Source organism: Bombina bombina, chromosome 2, assembly GCF_027579735.1.
Source record: "Bombina bombina isolate aBomBom1 chromosome 2, aBomBom1.pri, whole genome shotgun sequence".
Taxonomy (NCBI): Eukaryota; Metazoa; Chordata; class Amphibia; order Anura; family Bombinatoridae; genus Bombina; species Bombina bombina.
Genome location: NC_069500.1, coordinates 252203483 through 252224360, shown reverse-complemented (window position 1 = coordinate 252224360; position 20878 = coordinate 252203483). Strand labels below are relative to the sequence as shown.

The 20878-nt window shown below is 37.4% G+C and overlaps 1 protein-coding gene across 1 annotated transcript in view; it reads left to right on the top strand.

Moving 5' to 3' along the window:
* The window catches only part of LOC128646919 (solute carrier organic anion transporter family member 4C1-like), a 198307-nt gene that overhangs the window by 164788 nt on the left and 12641 nt on the right, over positions 1–20878 (top strand). Inside the window, exons 9-10 of the mRNA XM_053699728.1 lie at positions 11096–11249; positions 16915–17111. Coding sequence (XP_053555703.1) covers positions 11096–11249; positions 16915–17111 — 351 coding nt within the window. The remainder of the gene's footprint in view (positions 1–11095; positions 11250–16914; positions 17112–20878) is intronic.

Sequence of the window (20878 nt, the reverse complement as noted above, 5' to 3'; positions counted from 1 at the left end):
TGCCGATGCATGCTGTCTGACTGTGCCACTAGCTCCTTGCGACGACCTCCCCCTGCTTCCAACTTGTCTCCTCCTCCTCCTCCTCTCTGTCTCCCCATCTGAACTTTCCCCCTGTTCTTCTTTTCTTCTAGCGGGCACCCACGTGACATCCACGGACGCATCGTCATCATCAACCGTTTCACTTGTATCTGACAAATCAACAAAGGAAGCAGCAGTGGGTACAACATCATCATCATCACACCGTACGTCCATGCCTGTAATGCTGCCTGACTGAGACATATCACTGTTATCTACATCCTCTGTCAATGATGGTTGCGCATCACTCATTTCTTCCAACTGATGTGTAAAAAACTCCTCTGACAGATCAAGTTAAACAGCTGTGGTGCTAGTGTTGGTGGTGGCGGCAGGCGGGCGAGTGGTAACTTGAGAGGTGCCTGAAGATAAGCTGGAGGAGGATGGTGCGTCAAGGTTCGGAGCTGAAGCTATAGAAGATTGGGTTCCTGTGTTAAAAAGTCAACTATGTCCTCAGAACTTTTTGAGTTCATGGTACGTGGCCTCTGAACACTGGGCATTATTCTATGGCCAAAGGGAATCACAGCACCACGACCATGACGGCACCTGCGGGGTGGCCTGCCTCTGCCTGTCATTTTTTTTTAAATGTACACTTACACTACTATTAAACAAGATATGAGTGGTGGCACTGGGCAAGTGGGCACAGTATACGCGGTGAGCCTGACACAAAAAAGCAGACTGATGTTTCACAGTCCAAAAAGTTTTTTTTGTTTTTAAATGTACACTTACACTACTATTAAACAAGATATGAGTGGTGGCACTGGGCAAGTGGGCACACTATACACTGTGAGCCTGACACAAAAAAGCATACTGATGTTTCACAGTCCAAAAAGTTTTTTTTGTTTTTAAATGTACACTTACACTACTATTAAACAAGATATGAGTGGTGGCACTGGGCAAGTGGGCACAGTATACACTGTGAGCCTGACACAAAAAAGCAGACTGATGTTTGACAGTCCAAAAAGTTTTTTTTTTTTTAAATGTACACTTACACTACTATTAAACAAGATATGAGTGGTGCCACTGGGCAAGTGGGCACAGTATACGCTGTGAACCTGGCACACACGCTGGCAGGCAGGCAACTGCAATTAGATTACACAAGCAGACTGATGTTTCACAGTCAAAAAAGTTTTTTTTTTTAAATTATTTACACTACTGTTACACCAGATATGAGTGGTGGCACTGGGCAAGTGGGCCTAGCACACACGCTGGCAGGCAGGCAACTACAATTAGTTTACACTAGCAGACTGATGTTTCACAGTCAAAAAAGTTTTTTTTTTTAATTATTTACACTACTGTTACACCAGATATGAGTGGTGGCACTGGGCAAGTGGGCCGGGCACACACTATGGCAGACAGGCAACTGCAATTAGATTACACTAGCAGACTGATGTTTCATAGTCAAAAAAGTTTTTTTTTAATTATTTACACTACTGTTACACCAGATATGAGTGGTGGCACTGGGCAAGTGGGCATGGCACACACGCTGGCAGGCAGGCAACTGCAATTAGATTACACTAGCAGACTGATGTTTCACAGTCAAAAAAGTTTTTTTTTTTTAATTATTTACACTACTGTTACACCAGATATGAGTGGTGGCACTGGGCAAGTGGGCCTGGCACACACGCAAGCAGGCAGGCAACTGCAATTAGATTACACTAGCAGACTGATGTTTCACAGTCAAAATTTTTTTTTTTAATTATTTACACTACTGTTACACCAGATATGAGTGGTGGCACTGGGCAAGTGGGCTGGGCACACACGTTGGCAGGCAGGCAACTGCAATTAGATTACACTAGCAGACTGATGTTTCACAGTCAAAAAAGTTTTTTTTTTAAATTATTTACACTACTGTTACACCAGATATGAGTGGTGGCACTGGGCAAGTGGGCCTGGCACACACGCTGGCAGGCAGGCAACTGCAATTAGATTACACTAGCAGACTGATGTTTCACAGTCAAAAAAGTTTTTTTTTTTTAAATTATTTACACTACTGTTACACCAGATATGAGTGGTGGCACTGGGCAAGTGGGCACAGTATACGCTGTGAGCCTGACACACACGCTGGCAGGCAGGCAACTGCAATTAGATTACACAGGAGAAAAAAAAAGCAGCCCTAAAAAGGGCTTTTTGGGGTGCTGTCCTTACAGCAGAGATCAGATGAGTCCTTCAGGACTGTAGTGGACACTGAATACACTAGCCTAGCTATCAATTTCCCTATTAAATCAGCAGCAGCTACACTGTCCCTCCTCTCACTAAGAAAGCAGTTTCCGAATGAATCTAAAATGGCTGCTGTCCAGGAGCTGGGAGGGTCTGGGAGGGAGTGTCTGCTGCTGATTGGCTGGAATGTGTCTGCAGACTGTGAGATACAGGGTCAAAGTTTACTCAATGGTGACGAATAGGGGGCGGATCGAACATCGCATATGTTCGCCTGCCGCGGCGAACACGAACAAGCTATGTTCACCGGGAACTATTCGCCGGCAAACAATTCGCGACATCACTAGCCCTAATGTTTCAGCTCTTTTTCTAAACAAAATAAATCTACACCAACAGGCAGTCAAATTTTTAGAGCCTTTAGCTCTTTTGCTGTCCTTGAAAAAAATCTAACAATAAACCCTAAAAAAAAAACCCCCCACAAAAAACCTAACACTAAACCCCAAAGATGGTACTCACCAAAGATTATTATGGGTGGCAGTGCTCTATCTTAATCCCGGCAGAGTTCTATCTTTATCTTGGTGGACATCTTCTTATTTTCATCCAGGCGTTTATTTTCTTAGCTTCATCCTGGTGGGGATTTTCATCCATCTTCTTATCTTTTGTCCCCGACATCCTCTTCATGTGGTCACTAACTGCACACTAAACTTTGAATGCGAGGTACCCTCTTTATATAGGAGTACCCTTGCATTCCTATTGACTGATTTTCAATTTCAAATTCAAATAAGCGAAAAGAATGAAAGATTTTTCTATTGGCTGATTTGAATTTGAAATTGAAAATTGAAAATCCGCTAAAAAGAATATAAATGGGGTACCTCACATTCAAAATTCAGTGTGTGGTGGGTGACTGCAGGAAGAGGGCGTCGGGGACAGAGGATGAGAAGACGGCTGAAGACTGACACCGGAATGAAGATAAGTAGATCACTGCCGGGATGAAGATGGAGTGTTAGGTGTGTTTGGGTGGTTTTTTTTTTTTTAAGATTATTTTTTTTTTTATATTTTTTTACCGTTTTTTATGAACGGTAATTACCGCCCCTCTACCATTTTTTATGAACGGTAATTACCGCCCCTCTACTCCCTAATCTAGCCCTTAATGTTTTATCCTAATATTTTAAACAAAAATGTTATTGTGTTAATTAAATTTACATTTTGCTTTGCAATTTAAATTTGTATTTTGCTGTAAATGTGCCTCTGGTCACATAAAGAAATTAAGGGAATTCCACTTAGGGAAAAACTTAGTTTTAAAGGTAAAAGTTGCACTGTAAAGGACCTTGCAACACTGAATAAACTTTATAAAATGTCTCCCGCCTTAATAGAGATCTTTAGAGAATCAGAAACCAAATATTTCTTATTATCTGTCTGTCTCATTCTCACCTTCCTTTTTCTTTATCTCCCATTCTGGCTGTCCTTTTTCTCCCGGACTTGATCTCTTTTTTATTGTCTCCCTCTTCCTTACTTGACCTTGCCCTCTCTTTAACCAGAAATAGAAAATCCTGGTGCAAAATGTTTTTGGGCCCCCTGAAGCTAACACACTAATAAGCAATAGCAATAATATACACACTTCTTGTGTATATTGCAAATATGTATGAGTATGTGTCTGTATAAAAAAAAACTATGGCCTAGATTTGGAGTTCGGCGGTAGCCGTCAAAACCAGCGTTAGAGGCTCCTAACGCTGGTTTTGGCCGCCCGCTGGTATTTGGAGTCAGTGATTAAAGGGTCTAACGCTCACTTTGCAGCCGCGACTTTTCCATACCGCAGATCCCCCTACGCCATTTGCGTAGCCTATCTTTTCAATGGGATCTTTCTAACGCCGGTATTTAGAGTCGTTTCTGCAGTGAGCGTTAGAGCTCTAACGACAAGATTCCAGCCGCCTGAAAATAGCAGGAGTTAAGAGCTTTCTGGCTAACGCCGGTTTATAAAGCTCTTAACTACTGTACCCTAAAGTACACTAACACCCATAAACTACCTATGTACCCCTAAACCGAGCTCCCCCCACATCGCCGCCACTCGATTAAAAATTTTAACCCCTAATCTGCCGACCGCCACCTACGTTATACTTATGTACCCCTAATCTGCTGCCCCTAACACCGCCGACCCCTGTATTATATCTATTAACCCCTAACTTGCCCCCACAACGTCGCCGACACCTACCTACACTTATTAACCCCTAATCTGCCGAGCGGACCTGAGCGCTACTATAATAAAGTTATTAACCCCTAATCCGCCTCACTAACCCTATCATAAATGGTATTAACCCCTAATCTGCCCTTCCTAACATCGCCGACACCTACCTTCATTATTAACCCCTAATCTTCCGATCGGAGCTCACCGCTATTCTAATAAATGTATTAACCCCTAAAGCTAAGTCTAACCCTAACACTAACACCACCCTAACTTAAATATAATTTACATATAACGAAATAAATTAACTCTTATTAAATAAATTAATCCTATTTAAAGCTAAATACTTGCCTGTAAAATAAATATTAATCCTAAAATAGCTACAATATAATTATAATTATATTATAGCTATTTTAGGATTAATATTTATTTTACAGGCAACTTGGTATTTATTTTAACTAGGTACAATAGCTATTAAATAGTTAAGAACTATTTAATAGTTACCTAGTTAAAATAATTACTAAATTACCTGTAAAATAAATCCTAACCTAAGATATAATTAAACCTAACACTACCCTATCAATAAAATAATTAAATAAACTACCTACAATTACCTACAATTAACCTAACACTACACTATCAATAAATTAAATAAACACAATTGCTACAAATAAATACAATTAAATAAACTAGCTAAAGTACAAAAAATAAAAAAGAACTAAGTTACAGAAAATAAAAAAATATTTACAAACATAAGAAAAATATTACAACAATTTTAAACTAAATACACCTACTCTAAGCCCCCTAAAAAAATAACAAAGCCCCCCAAAATAAAAAATTCCCTACCCTATTCTAAATTAAAAAAAGTTACAAGCTCTTTTTACCTTACCAGCCCTGAACAGGGCCCTTTGCGGGGCAAGCCCCAAGAATTTCAGCTCTTTTGCCTGTAAAAAAAAACATACAATACCCCCCCCCCCAAACATTACAACCCACCACCCACATACCCCTAATCTAACCCAAACCCCCCTTAAATAAACCTAACACTAATCCCCTGAAGATCTTCCTACCTTGTCTTCACCATCCAGGTATCACCGATCGGTCCTGGCTCCGATATCTTCATCCAACCCAAGCGGGGGCTAGACATCCACTGAAGAAGTCCAGAAGAGGGTCCAAAGTCTTCCTCCTATCCGGCAAGAAGAGGACATCCGGACGGCAAACATCTTCTCCAAGCGCATCTTCGATCTTCTTCCATCCGGTGCGGAGCGGGTCCATCTTGAAGCAGGCGACGCGGATCCATCCTCTTCTTCCGATGTCTCCCCGACGAATGACGGTTCCTTTAAGGGACGTCATCCAAGATGGCGTCCCTCGAATTCCGATTGGCTGATAGGATTCTATCAGCCAATCGGAATTAAGGTAGGAATTTTCTGATTGGCTGATGGAATCAGCCAATCAGAATCTAGTTCAATCCGATTGGCCGATCCAATCAGCCAATCAGATTGAGCTCACATTCTATTGGCTGATCGGAACAGCCAATAGAATGCGAGGCTCAATCTGATTGGCTGATTGGATCAGCCAATCGGATTGAACTTGATTCTGATTGGCTGATTCCATCAGCCAATCAGAAAATTCCTACCTTAATTCCGATTGGCTGATAGAATCCTATCAGCCAATCGGAATTCGAGGGACGCCATCTTGGATGACGTCCCTTAAAGGAACCGTCATTCGTCGGGAGACATCGGAAGAAGAGGATGGATCCGCGTCGCCTGCTTCAAGATGGACCCGCTCCGCACCGGATGGAAGAGATCGAAGATGCCGCTTGGAGAAGATGTTTGCCGGTCCGGATGTCCTCTTCTTGCCGGATAGGAGGAAGACTTTGGACCCTCTTCTGGACTTCTTCAGTGGATGTCTAGCCCCCGCTTGGGTTGGATGAAGATATCGGAGCCAGGACCGATCGGTGATACCTGGATGGTGAAGACAAGGTAGGAAGATCTTCAGGGGATTAGTGTTAGGTTTATTTAAGGGGGGTTTGGGTTAGATTAGGGGTATGTGGGTGGTGGGTTGTAATGTTGGGGGGGGTATTGTATGTTTTTTTTTACAGGCAAAAGAGCTGAACTTCTTGGGGCATGCCCGCAAAGGGCCCTGTTCAGGGCTGGTAAGGTAAAAGAGCTTGTAACTTTTTTAATTTAGAATAGGGTAGGGAATTTATTATTTTGGGGGGCTTTGTTATTTTATTAGGGGGCTTAGAGTAGGTGTAATTAGTTTTAAAATTGTTGTAATATTTTTCTTATGTTTGTAAATATTTTTTTATTTTCTGTAACTTAGTTCTTTTTTATTTTTTGTACTTTAGCTAGTTTATTTAATTGTATTTATTTGTAGCAATTGTGTTTATTTAATTTATTGATAGTGTAGTGTTAGGTTAATTGTAGGTAATTGTAGGTAGTTTATTTAATTATTTTATTGATAGGGTAGTGTTAGGTTTAATTATATCTTAGGTTAGGATTTATTTTACAGGTAAATTTGTTATTATTTTAACTAGGTAACTATTAAATAGTTCTTAACTATTTAATAGCTATTGTACCTAGTTAAAATAAATACCAAGTTGCCTGTAAAATAAATATTAATCCTAAAATAGCTATAATATAATTATAATTTATATTGTAGCTATATTAGGATTTATTTTACAGGTAAGTATTTAGCTTTAAATAGGAATAATTTATTTAATAAGAGTTAATTTATTTCGTTAGATGTAAATTATATTTAAGTTAGGGGGGGTGTTAGTGTTAGGGTTAGACTTAGCTTTAGGGGTTAATCCATTTATTAGAATAGCGGTGAGCTCCGATCGGAAGATTAGGGGTTAATAATTGAAGGTAGGTGTCGGCGATGTTAGGGAGGGCAGATTAGGGGTTAATACTATTTATGATAGGGTTAGTGAGGCGGATTCGGGGTTAATAACTTTATTATAGTAGCGCTCAGGTCCGCTCGGCAGATTAGTGGTTAATAAGTGTAGGTAGGTGTCGGCGACGTTGTGGGGGGCAGATTAGGGGTTAATAAATATAACATAGGGGTCGGCGATGTTAGGGCAGCAGATTAGGGGTACATAGGGATAACGTAGGTTGCGGCGGTTTACGGAGCGGAAGATTAGGGGTTAAAAGTGTAATGCAGGGGTCAGCGATAGCGGGAGTGGCAGATTAGGGGTTAATAAGTGTAAGGTTAGGGGTGCTTAGACTCGGGGTACATGTTAGAGTGTTAGGTGCAGACGTAGGAAGTGTTTTCCCATAGGAAACAATGGGGCCTGCGTTAGGAGCTGAAGCTGCCTTTTTTGCAGGTGTTAGGTTTTTTTTCAGCTCAAACAGTCCCATTGTTTCCTATGGGGGAATCGTGCACGAGCACGTTTTTGATGCCCTGGCCGCGTCCGTAAGCAACTCTGTATCGAGAGTTGCCATTTGCGGTAAAAATGCCCTACGCTCCTTTTTTGGAGCCTAACGCAGCATTTGTTTTTACTCTCGATACCAGAGTTAAATTTATGGTGCGGCCAGAAAAAGCCGCGGAGCGTTAACAGCCCTTTTAACCGACGAACTCCAAATCTAGGCCTTAGTATGCTAAACTGATAACTTATTTCACAGTGGTAAAAGTCCATGATCCATTATTCCTGGGATTCAACTCCTGGCCACTAGGAGGAGGCAAAGATTCCCAAAGCTTCCAAGAGGACTTTATCTGTCCCACCTCACTGGTATACCAAGTCCTGCATGGCCAAGATGGAGCAATCTAGATTATGGACAATTGCACCTGTTTGATCTTAGATATCACTCTAGGCAGTAGAATTATTGGAGGAAAATGTTAAGTGAGAGAGCTGCTAGTGCATCTACAAACTCTGTTTGCAGATCCCTGGATCTTGCAAAGAGTCTGGTAAGTTTTATGTTCAAACGAGACGTCATAGACCCCAAAGATTTACAGTCTGTTGAACACATCCTGATATAATGACCATTCCCCTGAATGAAGGGATTGATGACTTAGATAATCTGGTTGATAATTTCCACACCTGGGATATGAATTTCAGAAATCATACAAAGATTGTTCTCTGCCCAAAACAGAATACGAGAGATTTCCTTCATCACTAGAAAACTTAGATTTCCCTTTGTTGATTTATATACGCCATCACTGTGACATTGTCTGACTGTAAACACAGGAAAGTATCTTCTTTCATGAGAGGCCAGCTCTGAAGGACCCTCAAGATTGTCATGGGTTCTAGGATATTTATTGGTAACCTCACCTCCTTATGCCCTCCTGCGTCTGTGGTTATTATTGTCAAAGTTGGATGGACAAAAGATGCCCTGAAAATTGATTGGTTCTCTATCCACCATGATAGAGAATTATTTGTAGTGGGAACAAAGAGGATCCTTTGGCGAATGCTAATTGTACTCCTTGCACCACTGAATAGCATAAATAACTAAAGGGGTTTGCATGTGAAATCAGACAAATGGAATGGCATCTGATGCTTCCTAAAACCATGCATAAAGCTACATTAGGATTGGAGAGAAATTGAAGTCTCACGCATGTTGATTTGAAACTTTAATTTTCTTTGATTTGTCAATGATCTCTACAATGACTTCCTAGAAAGGAGAAAAAGAACTCCTTTGGAATATTGATTCTCCAGCCATGATTGCGAAGACATAACAAAATCATGATTGCGAAGAGTATGCAATATTGCTAAGGATAAAAGATGAAGCCTAAACATGTCGTTCAGTTATGGTGCCACCAAAATACCTGAGCTCTTATTACAGACAAAAGTGTTCCCAGAACTTTTGTAAAACTTCTAGGAGTAGTAGCCAGGCCAAATGGTAGAGCAGCAAACTGAATTTTTTTGTCTTGATAGGCAAACCTCAGGAACTAGTGATGGTCCTTTTTGATAGGTATATGAAGGTAAACATCCTTCAAATCTATCATTGATATATATATATATATATATATATATATATATATCACCCTATTTGAACAAGCGGTATAATTGTCTGAATTGTTTCCATTTTGAAAGTAGGAAACAGAGGAACTTATTTAGAGATTTCAAACCCAGGATAGGCCTGAAATTTCCCTCTTTTTTTGTAACTATGAAAAGGTTGTAGTAAAAACCTTGGCCTTGTTCTTATATCGGAACTGAAACTATCACTCTCCATGAGTTTAAGATCTTGAACGTAAATAAAAAAGGCTTGTGGCCTTTACAGGGTCCTTTGGAAATAGGACAGAAGAAACCTTCCTCTGGGAGAACTGGATCTGAAACCGATTCTGTATCCTTGAGAAACTATGTTGAGCACACAAGGATATTGCATAGATTGTGCCCAGGCCTTCTGAAACAAGTTCAACACTAGCAGCTGATAAAGGAAACATCAATTTAAATGTAGAAGTTTAAAAGGTAAACCAGGTTTTGACCAGTCTTTGGTAATAAATTCAGTTATAGCATCAGGGACTGAAAAAACGTCTGGAGTTTTGACAGAAGGTTTAAAAATCAAATAAGAGTGCTTGATTATTTTTTTCTTCAGAAAGCTTAGAGTCTAGAATACAAACAACCTCTTTTAAAAGAGTTTGAAGATGTTCCAACTTAAACATAAAAGAGGAGGATTCTTGATCAGTCGCTTCTGATCATCAGAAAGTAGTTCACCTTCGGAAGACGGATCTGAAGTGTTAGAATCTGAGTGTAATACAGATCAGAATTACAAACTCCGTATAGAAGCCAGAGCACATTATATTAGCGCAGATAACAAATACAGAAAACTTTATTAAAAATGTTTAAAGTAATAACACCCAAAAATAAGGGAACAGTGTGCATGTAATAAAAATAGTCCTTACAGTCCCTTAAAGTTTCCATGCCCCACCTCTAGACTAAAATTACATAATAAAGTCCAGTGTGAATGTGATAAAATAAAATATGTCTGTAATAAAGTATATGTCTCCAAGGCTTTGATTTATCATTACAAATGTACCTACTAATTGCCTGTGGACTATATGAGTGAAATGTGTAAATTCATACCAGAATTGCACCCATTCTACCATGCTTAAAAGCTACAGATATGACTGCTTTCACTAGAAAATCCATCCAGTGTTGAGAATATTACAGCAGAGGATCTATTTAGGGAGTACATCAACAACCCAGCAGAAGGAGGCTAAGGGATCAGTCCCCATGACACACCTGTGGCTGGCTCCCCTCTGCCTGTCAGTAACAGTTCTCTGAGGGAGTAAACTGGGCCTCAAATCTGTCCGAGGACCTCTTTCAACGAAGAATCTGAAGCACCTCAATTCTTAACTCCTTACTCCTGGGAGGCAAAGATTAGACTGGCAAATCAGTGAGGTGAGAGAGATAAAGTGCTATTAGAAGCTTTGGGAATCTTTACCTCATCTTACTGGCCAGGTGTTGAATCCTAGGAGCAATATATATATGGCTGCTATGCCCACCCCCCAGCACTTGGGCCCTGGCACCACTGCACCTGCTGCAGCAATTGTAGTTCTACTTCCTTCCCTTTCATGGTCTTCTAAACCTTAGATATAGATACTTTTTTTTTTTTAGTCCAGTTCAGTGTCCAGTGGCATTAACCTTTATTCTGTATACATTTTTTATAGTGGCTTTGTAAAAAATGAATTCAAGTTTTAATATAGATTGCTTAAATAACTATACCGTCATTATTTTACTTTTCTTAGGACTGGAACGATTGGAGAAGTAGAAGCTCCGTGTAATAATGAGTGCAACTGTGCACGCTCTTTTTATGATCCAGTTTGTGGATCTGATGGAATTCAATATTTTTCTGCCTGCTATGCAGGTTGTATTAATGTTACGGTTAATGGTGACAAAAAGGTACAATAAATTATCTATAAATATACATTTACTTTTAAAATTTCAAGCAAAAAATAATTATCTATTGATCTATCCATCTATTTATCCATCTATCTATCTATATTGTATATCAAAAAATATCAAACAGTCAAATCAGGAAAAGACATGAAACATTTTTTATACCACACTATAAACTAGTTTTTTTACTGCAAAATTAAAATAAAACAATGCATCCGAGCAAACATCAACCCTTAATGGCTTAAAGGTGTATATACAGTATATGTACATGTGTATGTATATATGTGTATGCATTTGTATGTATGTTATAGCTATGCACACATACATACATACACATATAGAGTGTATATGTATATATATATATTTATATATATATATATATATATATATAAAGTATATATACTATATGAGAAATGCAAGGAAAATGTGCAAATGGGCGCTAGGGAGTTCCAAAATGCTAACCTACAAGTCGCTGCCCAGGTATACCTATCGGGAAAATTAGGTTCCCTACTAACCCAAAACCCAATACACAGAAAAAATGTGTAAAAAAGAGAGTTGTAAACCAAAAGCGCAGAATATGTAAACTAATCAAATAAAATCCAATAGTAAGGATATCTAGTGTAATACAATTAATATGGATGGCCAAGAACAAGTATTCTAAAGAATATTCCACATGATTAGACAAATTACTGTCTATACATAAAAAATATATTTTTTTAATAAAATAAAGAAACAATAAAGATACAACAAATATAAGAAATACAAGAATCTTAAATTCATAAAAGATTTAGATAAATACAGTATTTAAATAAAAACAGTACAAACAAATATCATGGTGTATCAATTTTCAGTCCCCTTTGGGTGTCTATCTACACTTCTTAAACCTCAATCATATGAGGGTAAGAGCCGCACAAGCATAGGGAGAGTCCCTCAGGAGCCCTGTCAGAAAATTCCACCAGTTGATTGGAGTGAGTCCGGTTCCTGGGATCCGATTACGGACTTGTTACATGAAAAAGAAAGAAGAGCAGCACTAGTGCATACACTGTATGGATAAATACACAGTCGCTTTATTTTACAATCAATTGCTCACATGTTAAAAACCTCAATGTCATATGAGGTAATCGGTGCACATTAATAAACAGATATTATTTTGTACAGTCCTATCGTCTCTATGCCCCAAAAAGGGTCCCCAAAGGTCCAAAAAGCTATCAAACAGGTTTAATTCTGACGCGGTTCTGAAGCAATTCACAGTTATCACCTTCTTGCTCAGAGGATAATACAGTCTGTTATTAGAAAGCTCGACTTTAAACCCGAAACGGCGGCACACCCCTCCTTGTGGTTAATGTTGATTTGTTCTCAAATTGCCAAATAGCGCTATCCTATTGGTTCCCTATGTCACATGGTAATTCTTTCAGTCTATTGGTTTTCAATCCTGTACTATGATGACATTAATCCTTAGTGGGCTGTCGAAAAAGTGTATTTAATATCCCAGTACATTCACAAATAGCGTAAACACTGGCAGTTTTCTTCTTATCATCGATCAAAATGGCATATTTAAAACAATACTCAAAGCTAAAATCTATTATATGCCTAGAAAATCTAGTAAAAATTAAAAAATATATATTCTTTATTATTGTTTCTATCTTAAAAAATGGTTTAAAAATTAATTTGTTTAAAAACGGAGAATCACTTAAATAGCACAGTTTATAAAACCATCCCATAATAAAAGAAATAACATATATTTGCAATATTCACACTACATCTGATAATTACGATATCTTTAATAAATCTTGTATAATTATAAGGCTTAAATACAATCTTGCCACAATTATTCTTACTTAAATTAAATTAAATGTAATACTACCCAAAGGAAGGGTAGAGTATATAAGACCCTAGTTACTATTCCCAGGAAAATTGCAGTAAAATGGGAACAAATAAATAAATAGTATTTATAAACCAGAGTCCCAATACGTAGAAAAAGAGACTTTACATTAGAGGTTATTACTATAAAAATATGAACCGTTACTGAAAAGGTAGATAGAATCAGACCAGAAATGCTGCAAGGTCTGTATCCTTATTAAGACCATTGGGAGCTAAGGTTTGGAGTGTGTATATCCAATAGGTCTCCCTCTTTCGAAAAGCTGTAGTTCCCTTCTCCCTCCCCTTTTATTATTGGGTACACATTCTACTGTAGTTCCTTTTAGACACATCGGATTCTTATTGTGCTTCTCCCTGTAATGCGCTGATAGATTATAGCTAATTTGCTTTTGTATCAGGGCCACTTTTAAGTTGGCTCGGAGCAAGAATAGTTTTTAGATTTGGATTCTTCCTAAACAAAACTTTCGGTTCATTATCTGTAATATTCTTAAGTAAATTATCTTTTTTCAGAATATGCCAGTGTTTTCTTATATTTTTTCTAATTTCTGGAGCTCCCTCATTGTAAGTGGTGATAAAGTTGGCTGTATCAAACCTTGTGTCTTGTCTTTTGTCTTTTATTTTTACCTGTGGCTAGTAGTTTAGTTCTATCCATCTCCCTGACCTTTCCTAATGTACTATCTAGTTTGTGTTTGCTATAGCCCCTTGCTTTAAATCTTTTATTTAGACATGCAGCTTTCTTCTTAAAGTCCCCCTTTTTGGAACAGTTCCTTTTTAGTCGTTGGAACTGTTCCATTGGTATATTATTTATCCATTTTTGATCATGCCCACTTCTGGCATGCAGATATCCATTGCTGTCTGTGTCTTTCTTAAAAAGCTTAGTTTGGATGTCTATGTTTTCACTAAAAAATACAACATCCAAAAAATCTAATTCTGAATTGCATCTTTTGCCAGTAAATGATAAATTAAACTCATTGACATTAAGTTGCCCCATAAATTTATTCAAGTCCGCTTCAGCCCCATCCCATATGAAAATAATATCATCTATGTACTCCCCCAATTTACAATATTTTTGAGGTACATATGTTGCTCCAAATAACGTCTTCCTCCCACAAACCCATATACAGGTTGGCATAACTGGGGGCAAAATTTTGTCCCCATCGCTGTGCCGATTTGTCTGGAGGAACGAAGTTACCTTTAAACAAAAAGAAATTCTTTTCTAGAGTAAATCTAATTGACTCAGAAAAAAAACTGTTTTGTAGGATTTCCAACCAATCCAAAGGCAACTGCATTCCAGTTTTCTCAAAAATGGTGCAGGGAGATCTTGATGCACTATGTAAAAATTACAAAATTAAGAAGGATAAATTGAGAAAAAAAGGATAAGGATTTTATAAGAAATATGGAAAAAGATAGAAATATCATCTATGTACCTCCCCAAAATTACAATATTTTTGAGGTACATATTGTTGCTCCAAATTACGTCTTCCTCCCACAAACCCATATACAGGTTGGCATAACTGGGGGCAAATTTTGTCCCCATTGCTGTGCCGTTTGTCTGGAGGAAGAAGTCACCTTTAAACAAAAAGAAGTTCTTTTCTAGAGTAAATCTAATTGACTAAAAAAAAAACTACAAAAACAAATTACAAAATTAAGAAGGATAAATTGAGTGAAAAGGATAAGGATTTTATAAGAAATGTGGAAAAAGATAGAAATATCGTAATCCGTGACGCAGATAAAGGGGGCAAAATGGTTATCCAGGACAGAGGAGATTATCTCAGGGAAGCCAATAGAATGTTATATGATGTCAATACATATAGAAAATTGGTTGGAACTCCTACAAAACAGTTTTTGACAGAGTACAAACATCTATTGGATGATGCTAGACATCTTAAGATTATTAATAAGAAAGAATCGCAATACCTGAAAAACGATACACCCACTACTGCAATTTTCTATCACCTCCCTAAAGTCCACAAGGACATAGCCAACCCACCTGAGAGACTAATCGTCTCCGGGATTGATTCTTTAACTTCCAGACTCTGAGAGTATATAGACACTTTCCTCCAGTCATTAGTACCAGAGCTTAGGTCATATCTTAGAGACATTCTGGATACCATAGAAAAATTGAGTAATATCAAATGGAAAGAAGGTTTTATGTGGGTTACCCTTAATGTGAGTGCTCTCTAGACCAACATCCCACATGAGAAGGGTATAGAAGCCATTACATTTTGTTTAAAAAAGCTACAAATTTACCATCTTGCCACCAAAATTTTCTTTTGGAGTCAATTAGATTTACTCTAGAAAAGAACTTATTTTTGTTTGAAGGTGACTTCTTCCTCCAGACAAACGGCAAGTCGATGGGGACAAAATTTTCCCCCAGTTATGCCAACCTGTATATGGGTTTGTGGGAGGAAGAAGTCATTTGGATCAACAATATGTACCTCAAAAATATTGTTATTTGGGGGAGGTACATAGATGATATATTATTCATATGGACGGGGCTAAAGCGGACTTGGAATAATTGATTGGGCAACTTATGTCAATGAGTTTTAATTTAATATTTAGAAGAAGAAAACTGCCAGCGTTTATGCTATTAGTGACTGTACTGGGATATTAAATACACTTTTTCGACAGCCCACTAAGGATTACGTCAGCATAGTAGTGGATTTAAAACTAATAGACTGAAAGAGATTACCATGTGACATAGGGAACCAATAGGATAGTGCTATTTGGCAATTTGAGAATGAATCAACATCAACCAACAAGGAGGGGGCGTGCCGCTGCTCCAGTTTTAAAGTGAGCTTTCTACTAACAGACTGTATTATCCTCTGAGGAAGAGGTGATAACTGTGAATTCCTTCGAAACGCGTCAGAATTAAACCTGTTTGTTAGCTTTCTGGACTTTTGGGACCCTTTTTGGGGTGGAGAGACGATAGGACGTGCAAAATATAATCTGTTTATTAATGTGCACTGATTACCTCATATGACATTGAGGTTTTAACATGTGAGCAATTGATTGTAAAATAAAGCAACGGTGTATTTATCCATACAGTTGTTGCACTAGTGCTGCTCTTCTTTCTATTTTCATGTAACAAGTCCGTAATCGGATCCCAGAACGGACCTCACTCAATCAACTGGTGGAATTTTCTGACAGTGCTCCTGAGGGACTCTCCCTATGCTGTGCGGCTCTTACCTCATATAATTGAGGTTAAGAAGTATAGATAGACACCCAAAGGGGGCTGAAAATAGATACACCATGATATTTGTTTGTACTGTTTTTATTTGAATATTTATCTAAATGTTTTATGAATTTAAGATTCTTTTATTTCTTATATTTATTGTATCTTTATTGTTTCTTTATTTTTATTTGTATTTTGTATTTTTTTATGTATAGACAGTAATTTGTCTATTCATTGGAGTATTCTTTAGAATACTTGTTCTTGGCCATCCATATTAATTCATTGTATTACACTAGATATCCTTACTATTGGATTTTATTTGATTAGTTTGCATATTCTGCGCTTTTGGTTTACAACTCTCTTTTTTACACACACACACACACACACACACATATATATACTAGTCCTAAAACCCGTTGACACGGGCCGTGTTATATTCTCTCTCTCTCTCTCTCTCTCTCTCTCTCTCTCTCTCTCTCTCTCTCTCTCTCTCTCTCTCTCTCTCTCTCTCTCTTGATTTTTTTTCTGTAATATGAACAGATACAGATACACATGTCAATGAATGCAATATAGGATTAAAAACATATTTTTTTTCTCTCTGTCATTTAATCATAGGTTTTTAGTAACTGTGAATGCATAAGAGAACGCATCCCCAAAATACCAGATTTTGGAATCGTCTTCAATGGTTCAACCGCTTATTCAGGAATATGTGATACAAGGTGTAAAAACCTACCCTTATTTATGTCATTTTTCTTTTTTGTGGTTATTACTACCTTTATGACAGCTACTCCAATCACTATGGCCATTTTAAGGTAAGAAAAATTAGAACAAATGTAATTGTCTTCTATGTTAGATTTGCTATAAAATATAAACATTCATGAAGCACATAACAGCAATTGTCTTAATGCAGTATCTGATTATACATTTTATGAAGCTTTTTCCACCTAAACAGTTTTATCTATCCTTTTAATTCATTCCAGCCAAGCTGAGTTTCTCCAAAATTATTAATGTACTTGGTAGGTTTTGTCAACTGAAGGAGTTGCAGGTACACACATGTGGCTTAATTGATATTTTTGAAGTAGTTTTACTTAAAGGGACATTAAACTGCTGTGCACAACTACAAAAGAACTGTAGCTACTCAACATGTTATTCCATTTCATCCTATTCCTGCAGCTCTTTTCAAATCAGTCTTCCTGTTTTAATAGCTTAAAGGTGGCAGATTTTGCCTCTTTGTACTGGGCGCCGCCATCTTGGAGCTCAGGTATTCTCACAGCCTGTGACAGAAGCAGTGTGCATTTGCATATCAATAAAGCTGTCAACTTTCTGACAATTGTATAATGTGCTGCAGGTTAGGGTGCATGGTACAAAGCAGGAGCTGTACAGTGGCTGTTTTGCTATATATTGTTGTTGAGTGCTTTGTATAAATATTGTATACATGTAAAGATCATGTGATGTACACTAACCTGAAGCACATTATATAGCTGCAATAAAGTGACCAGTATTACTGATCTGGGAGTTTGCACAGCTTCTGTAAAGAGCTTCAGGGACAGGAAGAAATACAATAACATTGTGAGTAGTTACTATTCTTTTGTAGTTGTTCACAGCAGTTTAATTCAGAAGTACAGATTTGTCTTTGACACTGGCTGTTGGATGCTTTTATTTATGATAACTTGTATTGTTTGTACTTTTGATTTAGGATTTATTAATCATTACAGACACAGCAATCCAGTGTTTATGTCAAATATTTAAGCCAGGGGAAGCTTGGGTTTTATGTGTTTTGTGTATTTACTTAATAAAAATTTAAGAAAATATTATTTTTTCTAGCTATATTTTATACATAAAAGGGGCAATAAAGTCAATTTTTTGTTAATTTGCATGCATTTTTAAAACAACTTCTATTATCTAATTTTCTTTGTTCTCTATGGATCCTTTTTGAAAAACGTATCTAGGTAGGCTCAGGAGCAACAATGCAGTACCGGGAACTAGCTGCTGTTTTGTGACTTCTTCAACAAAGGATACCAAGAGAATAAGGAAATTTGATAATAGAAGTAAATTGGAAGTTGTATAAAATGGTTTGCTCTATCTGAATCATTAAAGAAAAATGTGGGTTTCATGTCCAAATCTTACAGCAAACACTAATGCTGTGAAGTTAGGGCTACAGTATTCTATTACACTAAGGGGCAGATTACAAGTGGCGCACTATGCCCACCCCACAGTTATGTGTAAGCGATAAGGGGTTTATTGCGGCTGTTTGCACATAGTATTACAAGTTGAAAGTAAATGTGATTGCTTGAGCGCAATTGATTTTAAGACACGTCAGGATAGCGCAACTTTAGAACTCTGGTTAACTCTTTTGTGAAACAAAAAAGTGTCAGAAAAACATCAACATGACATGTAAAAGTACGGTTACACTCATAATAACACTATCTAAGAAAAATTATTAAAAAAAACGATTGCACAAAAGTTATAAGGACTCAAAGATATGAGGCCTCAGGTGTTAGAAAAAAAAGAGACGTACATAAACATGTCTAAATATGTATATGTGTGTGTCTACATATGTATTTATGTATATATGTCTGTAAATACATATATATAAACATATAAATACATATGTAAACAAATATAGATACTGTATGTATATTTATATATATATACAGTACACACACACACACACACACATATATATATATATATATATATATATATATATATACATTGGAGCCCTTTGCAGTCAAGAGGATAAAAACATGTAAAATCATTTTGAAGCAATATTAATTTTCAATAAAGTGTTATTCTGTGTATTTTCTGTTAATATTTCACATTCCAATGGTCTGCATCTAGTGAATATATTCTAAATAGTTTTAAATAGATATTCCTATATATATCTGTATACATCTATACCTATGTATAATCTTATAAATAAATAAATATACAGTATATATACACTGTATAAATATATATATATATATATATATATATATATATATATATAAAATAAAAAAATACCATCAGATATAGGTAGAAATATGTTTTCATGAATAAATAGAACATTTTCTGATGTGTGTAGAACATTGGAATGTGAAATATTAATATTTTCATGTTGGGTTAGCGCACTTGAGACTATGCGATCGGGTCTGCGTGCTAGTAGGGAGTTATTTCCCCCCCACACTTTTTTTTTGCTCCATTGACTTCTATGGGGTTAGCTTTTGAGCTAAAACATTTTACTTTCATCTTGTAATACGTGCGCTACCTGAAAACGTATTTCTACCGGAGTTAGTGCACGAGCGGGAGCATTAAATACCACTCTACTTGTAATCTGGCCTTTAAAGTGCTATTACCACTATCATTTATTGGAAAGCATTTTTATATGTACTCTTGAGAAGTCTATTTATTTCTATTCCATTATGATGTGACTGTAGGTTCCCTTTCACTGTGATAACAAATATAGCTTTTTTTAAAAAAAAATGTTAAATACACTTTGGTGTTTCTTAAAAAGACATAAAACCCATGCTTTTGTATAAAAATTGTGCTTATTCAACACTTAGGGTTGCCACCTGTCCAGGGATGACCCAGACAGTACTGGTTTCCATTTGTGTGCCTGGGTTTGAAGCTGAGTCAGACCAGGTCATGAGATTGTGTGTGTCTTTGTGTTTGTCATTCTTTATGTATGTGTGAGTCTGTGTGTGAACGAGAGAGCATCTTTGTGTGTGTGTGTGTGTGATAGAGTGTGTGTGAGATGTGTTAGTATGTGAGAGCTTGAGTTCTGTGTGTGTGAGAGAGAGAGAACATGTGTGTGTTAGTGTGTGAGAGTATGATTGTCTCTGTGTGTGAGAAAGCATGTGTGTGTGTGTGAGAGTGTATGTGTTAGTATGTGAACGCATGAGTGTCTGTGTGTGTGTTTGAGGGAGAGCATGTATGTGCTAGTTTGTAAGAGTGTGAGTGTGTGAGAGAGAGCATGTATGTGTTAGTTTGTGAGAGTGTGAGTGTGTGAGAGAGCATGTATGTATTAGTTTGTGAGAGTGTGAGTGTGTGACAGAGATCATGTATGTGTTAGTTTGTGAGAGTGTGAGTGTCTATGTGTGTGTGTGTGAGAGAAAGAGAGAGCATGTGTGTGTTAGTGTGTGAGAGTGTATGTGTTATTGTGTGAGATTGTGAGTGTCTGTGTGTGTATGAGATAGAGCATGTGTGTGTAAGTTTGCGAGAGTGTGAGTGTCTGTGTGTGTGAGAGAAACAGAGAGCATGTGTGTATTAGTGTGTGAGAGTGTGAGCATGAGTGTATGTGAGATTGTGAGTATCTGTTTGTGTATGAAATAGAGCATGTGTGTGTTAGTTTGCGAGAGTGTGAGTGTCTGTGTGTGTGAGAGAAAGAGAGAGCCTGTGTGTATTAGTGTGTGAGAGTGTGAGCATGAGTGTATGTGAGATTGTGTGTGAGAGTGTTTGTGAGATAGAGAGTGTGTGAAAGTGTAAATACCTATGTGAGAGTTTTTATTAATTTGCTATTATACGTGGTGTGCACTTTACAAAAAAAACAAAAACTGTTGCTGTGATGTGCACAGTGCAAGTGTATTCAGACTTGGCC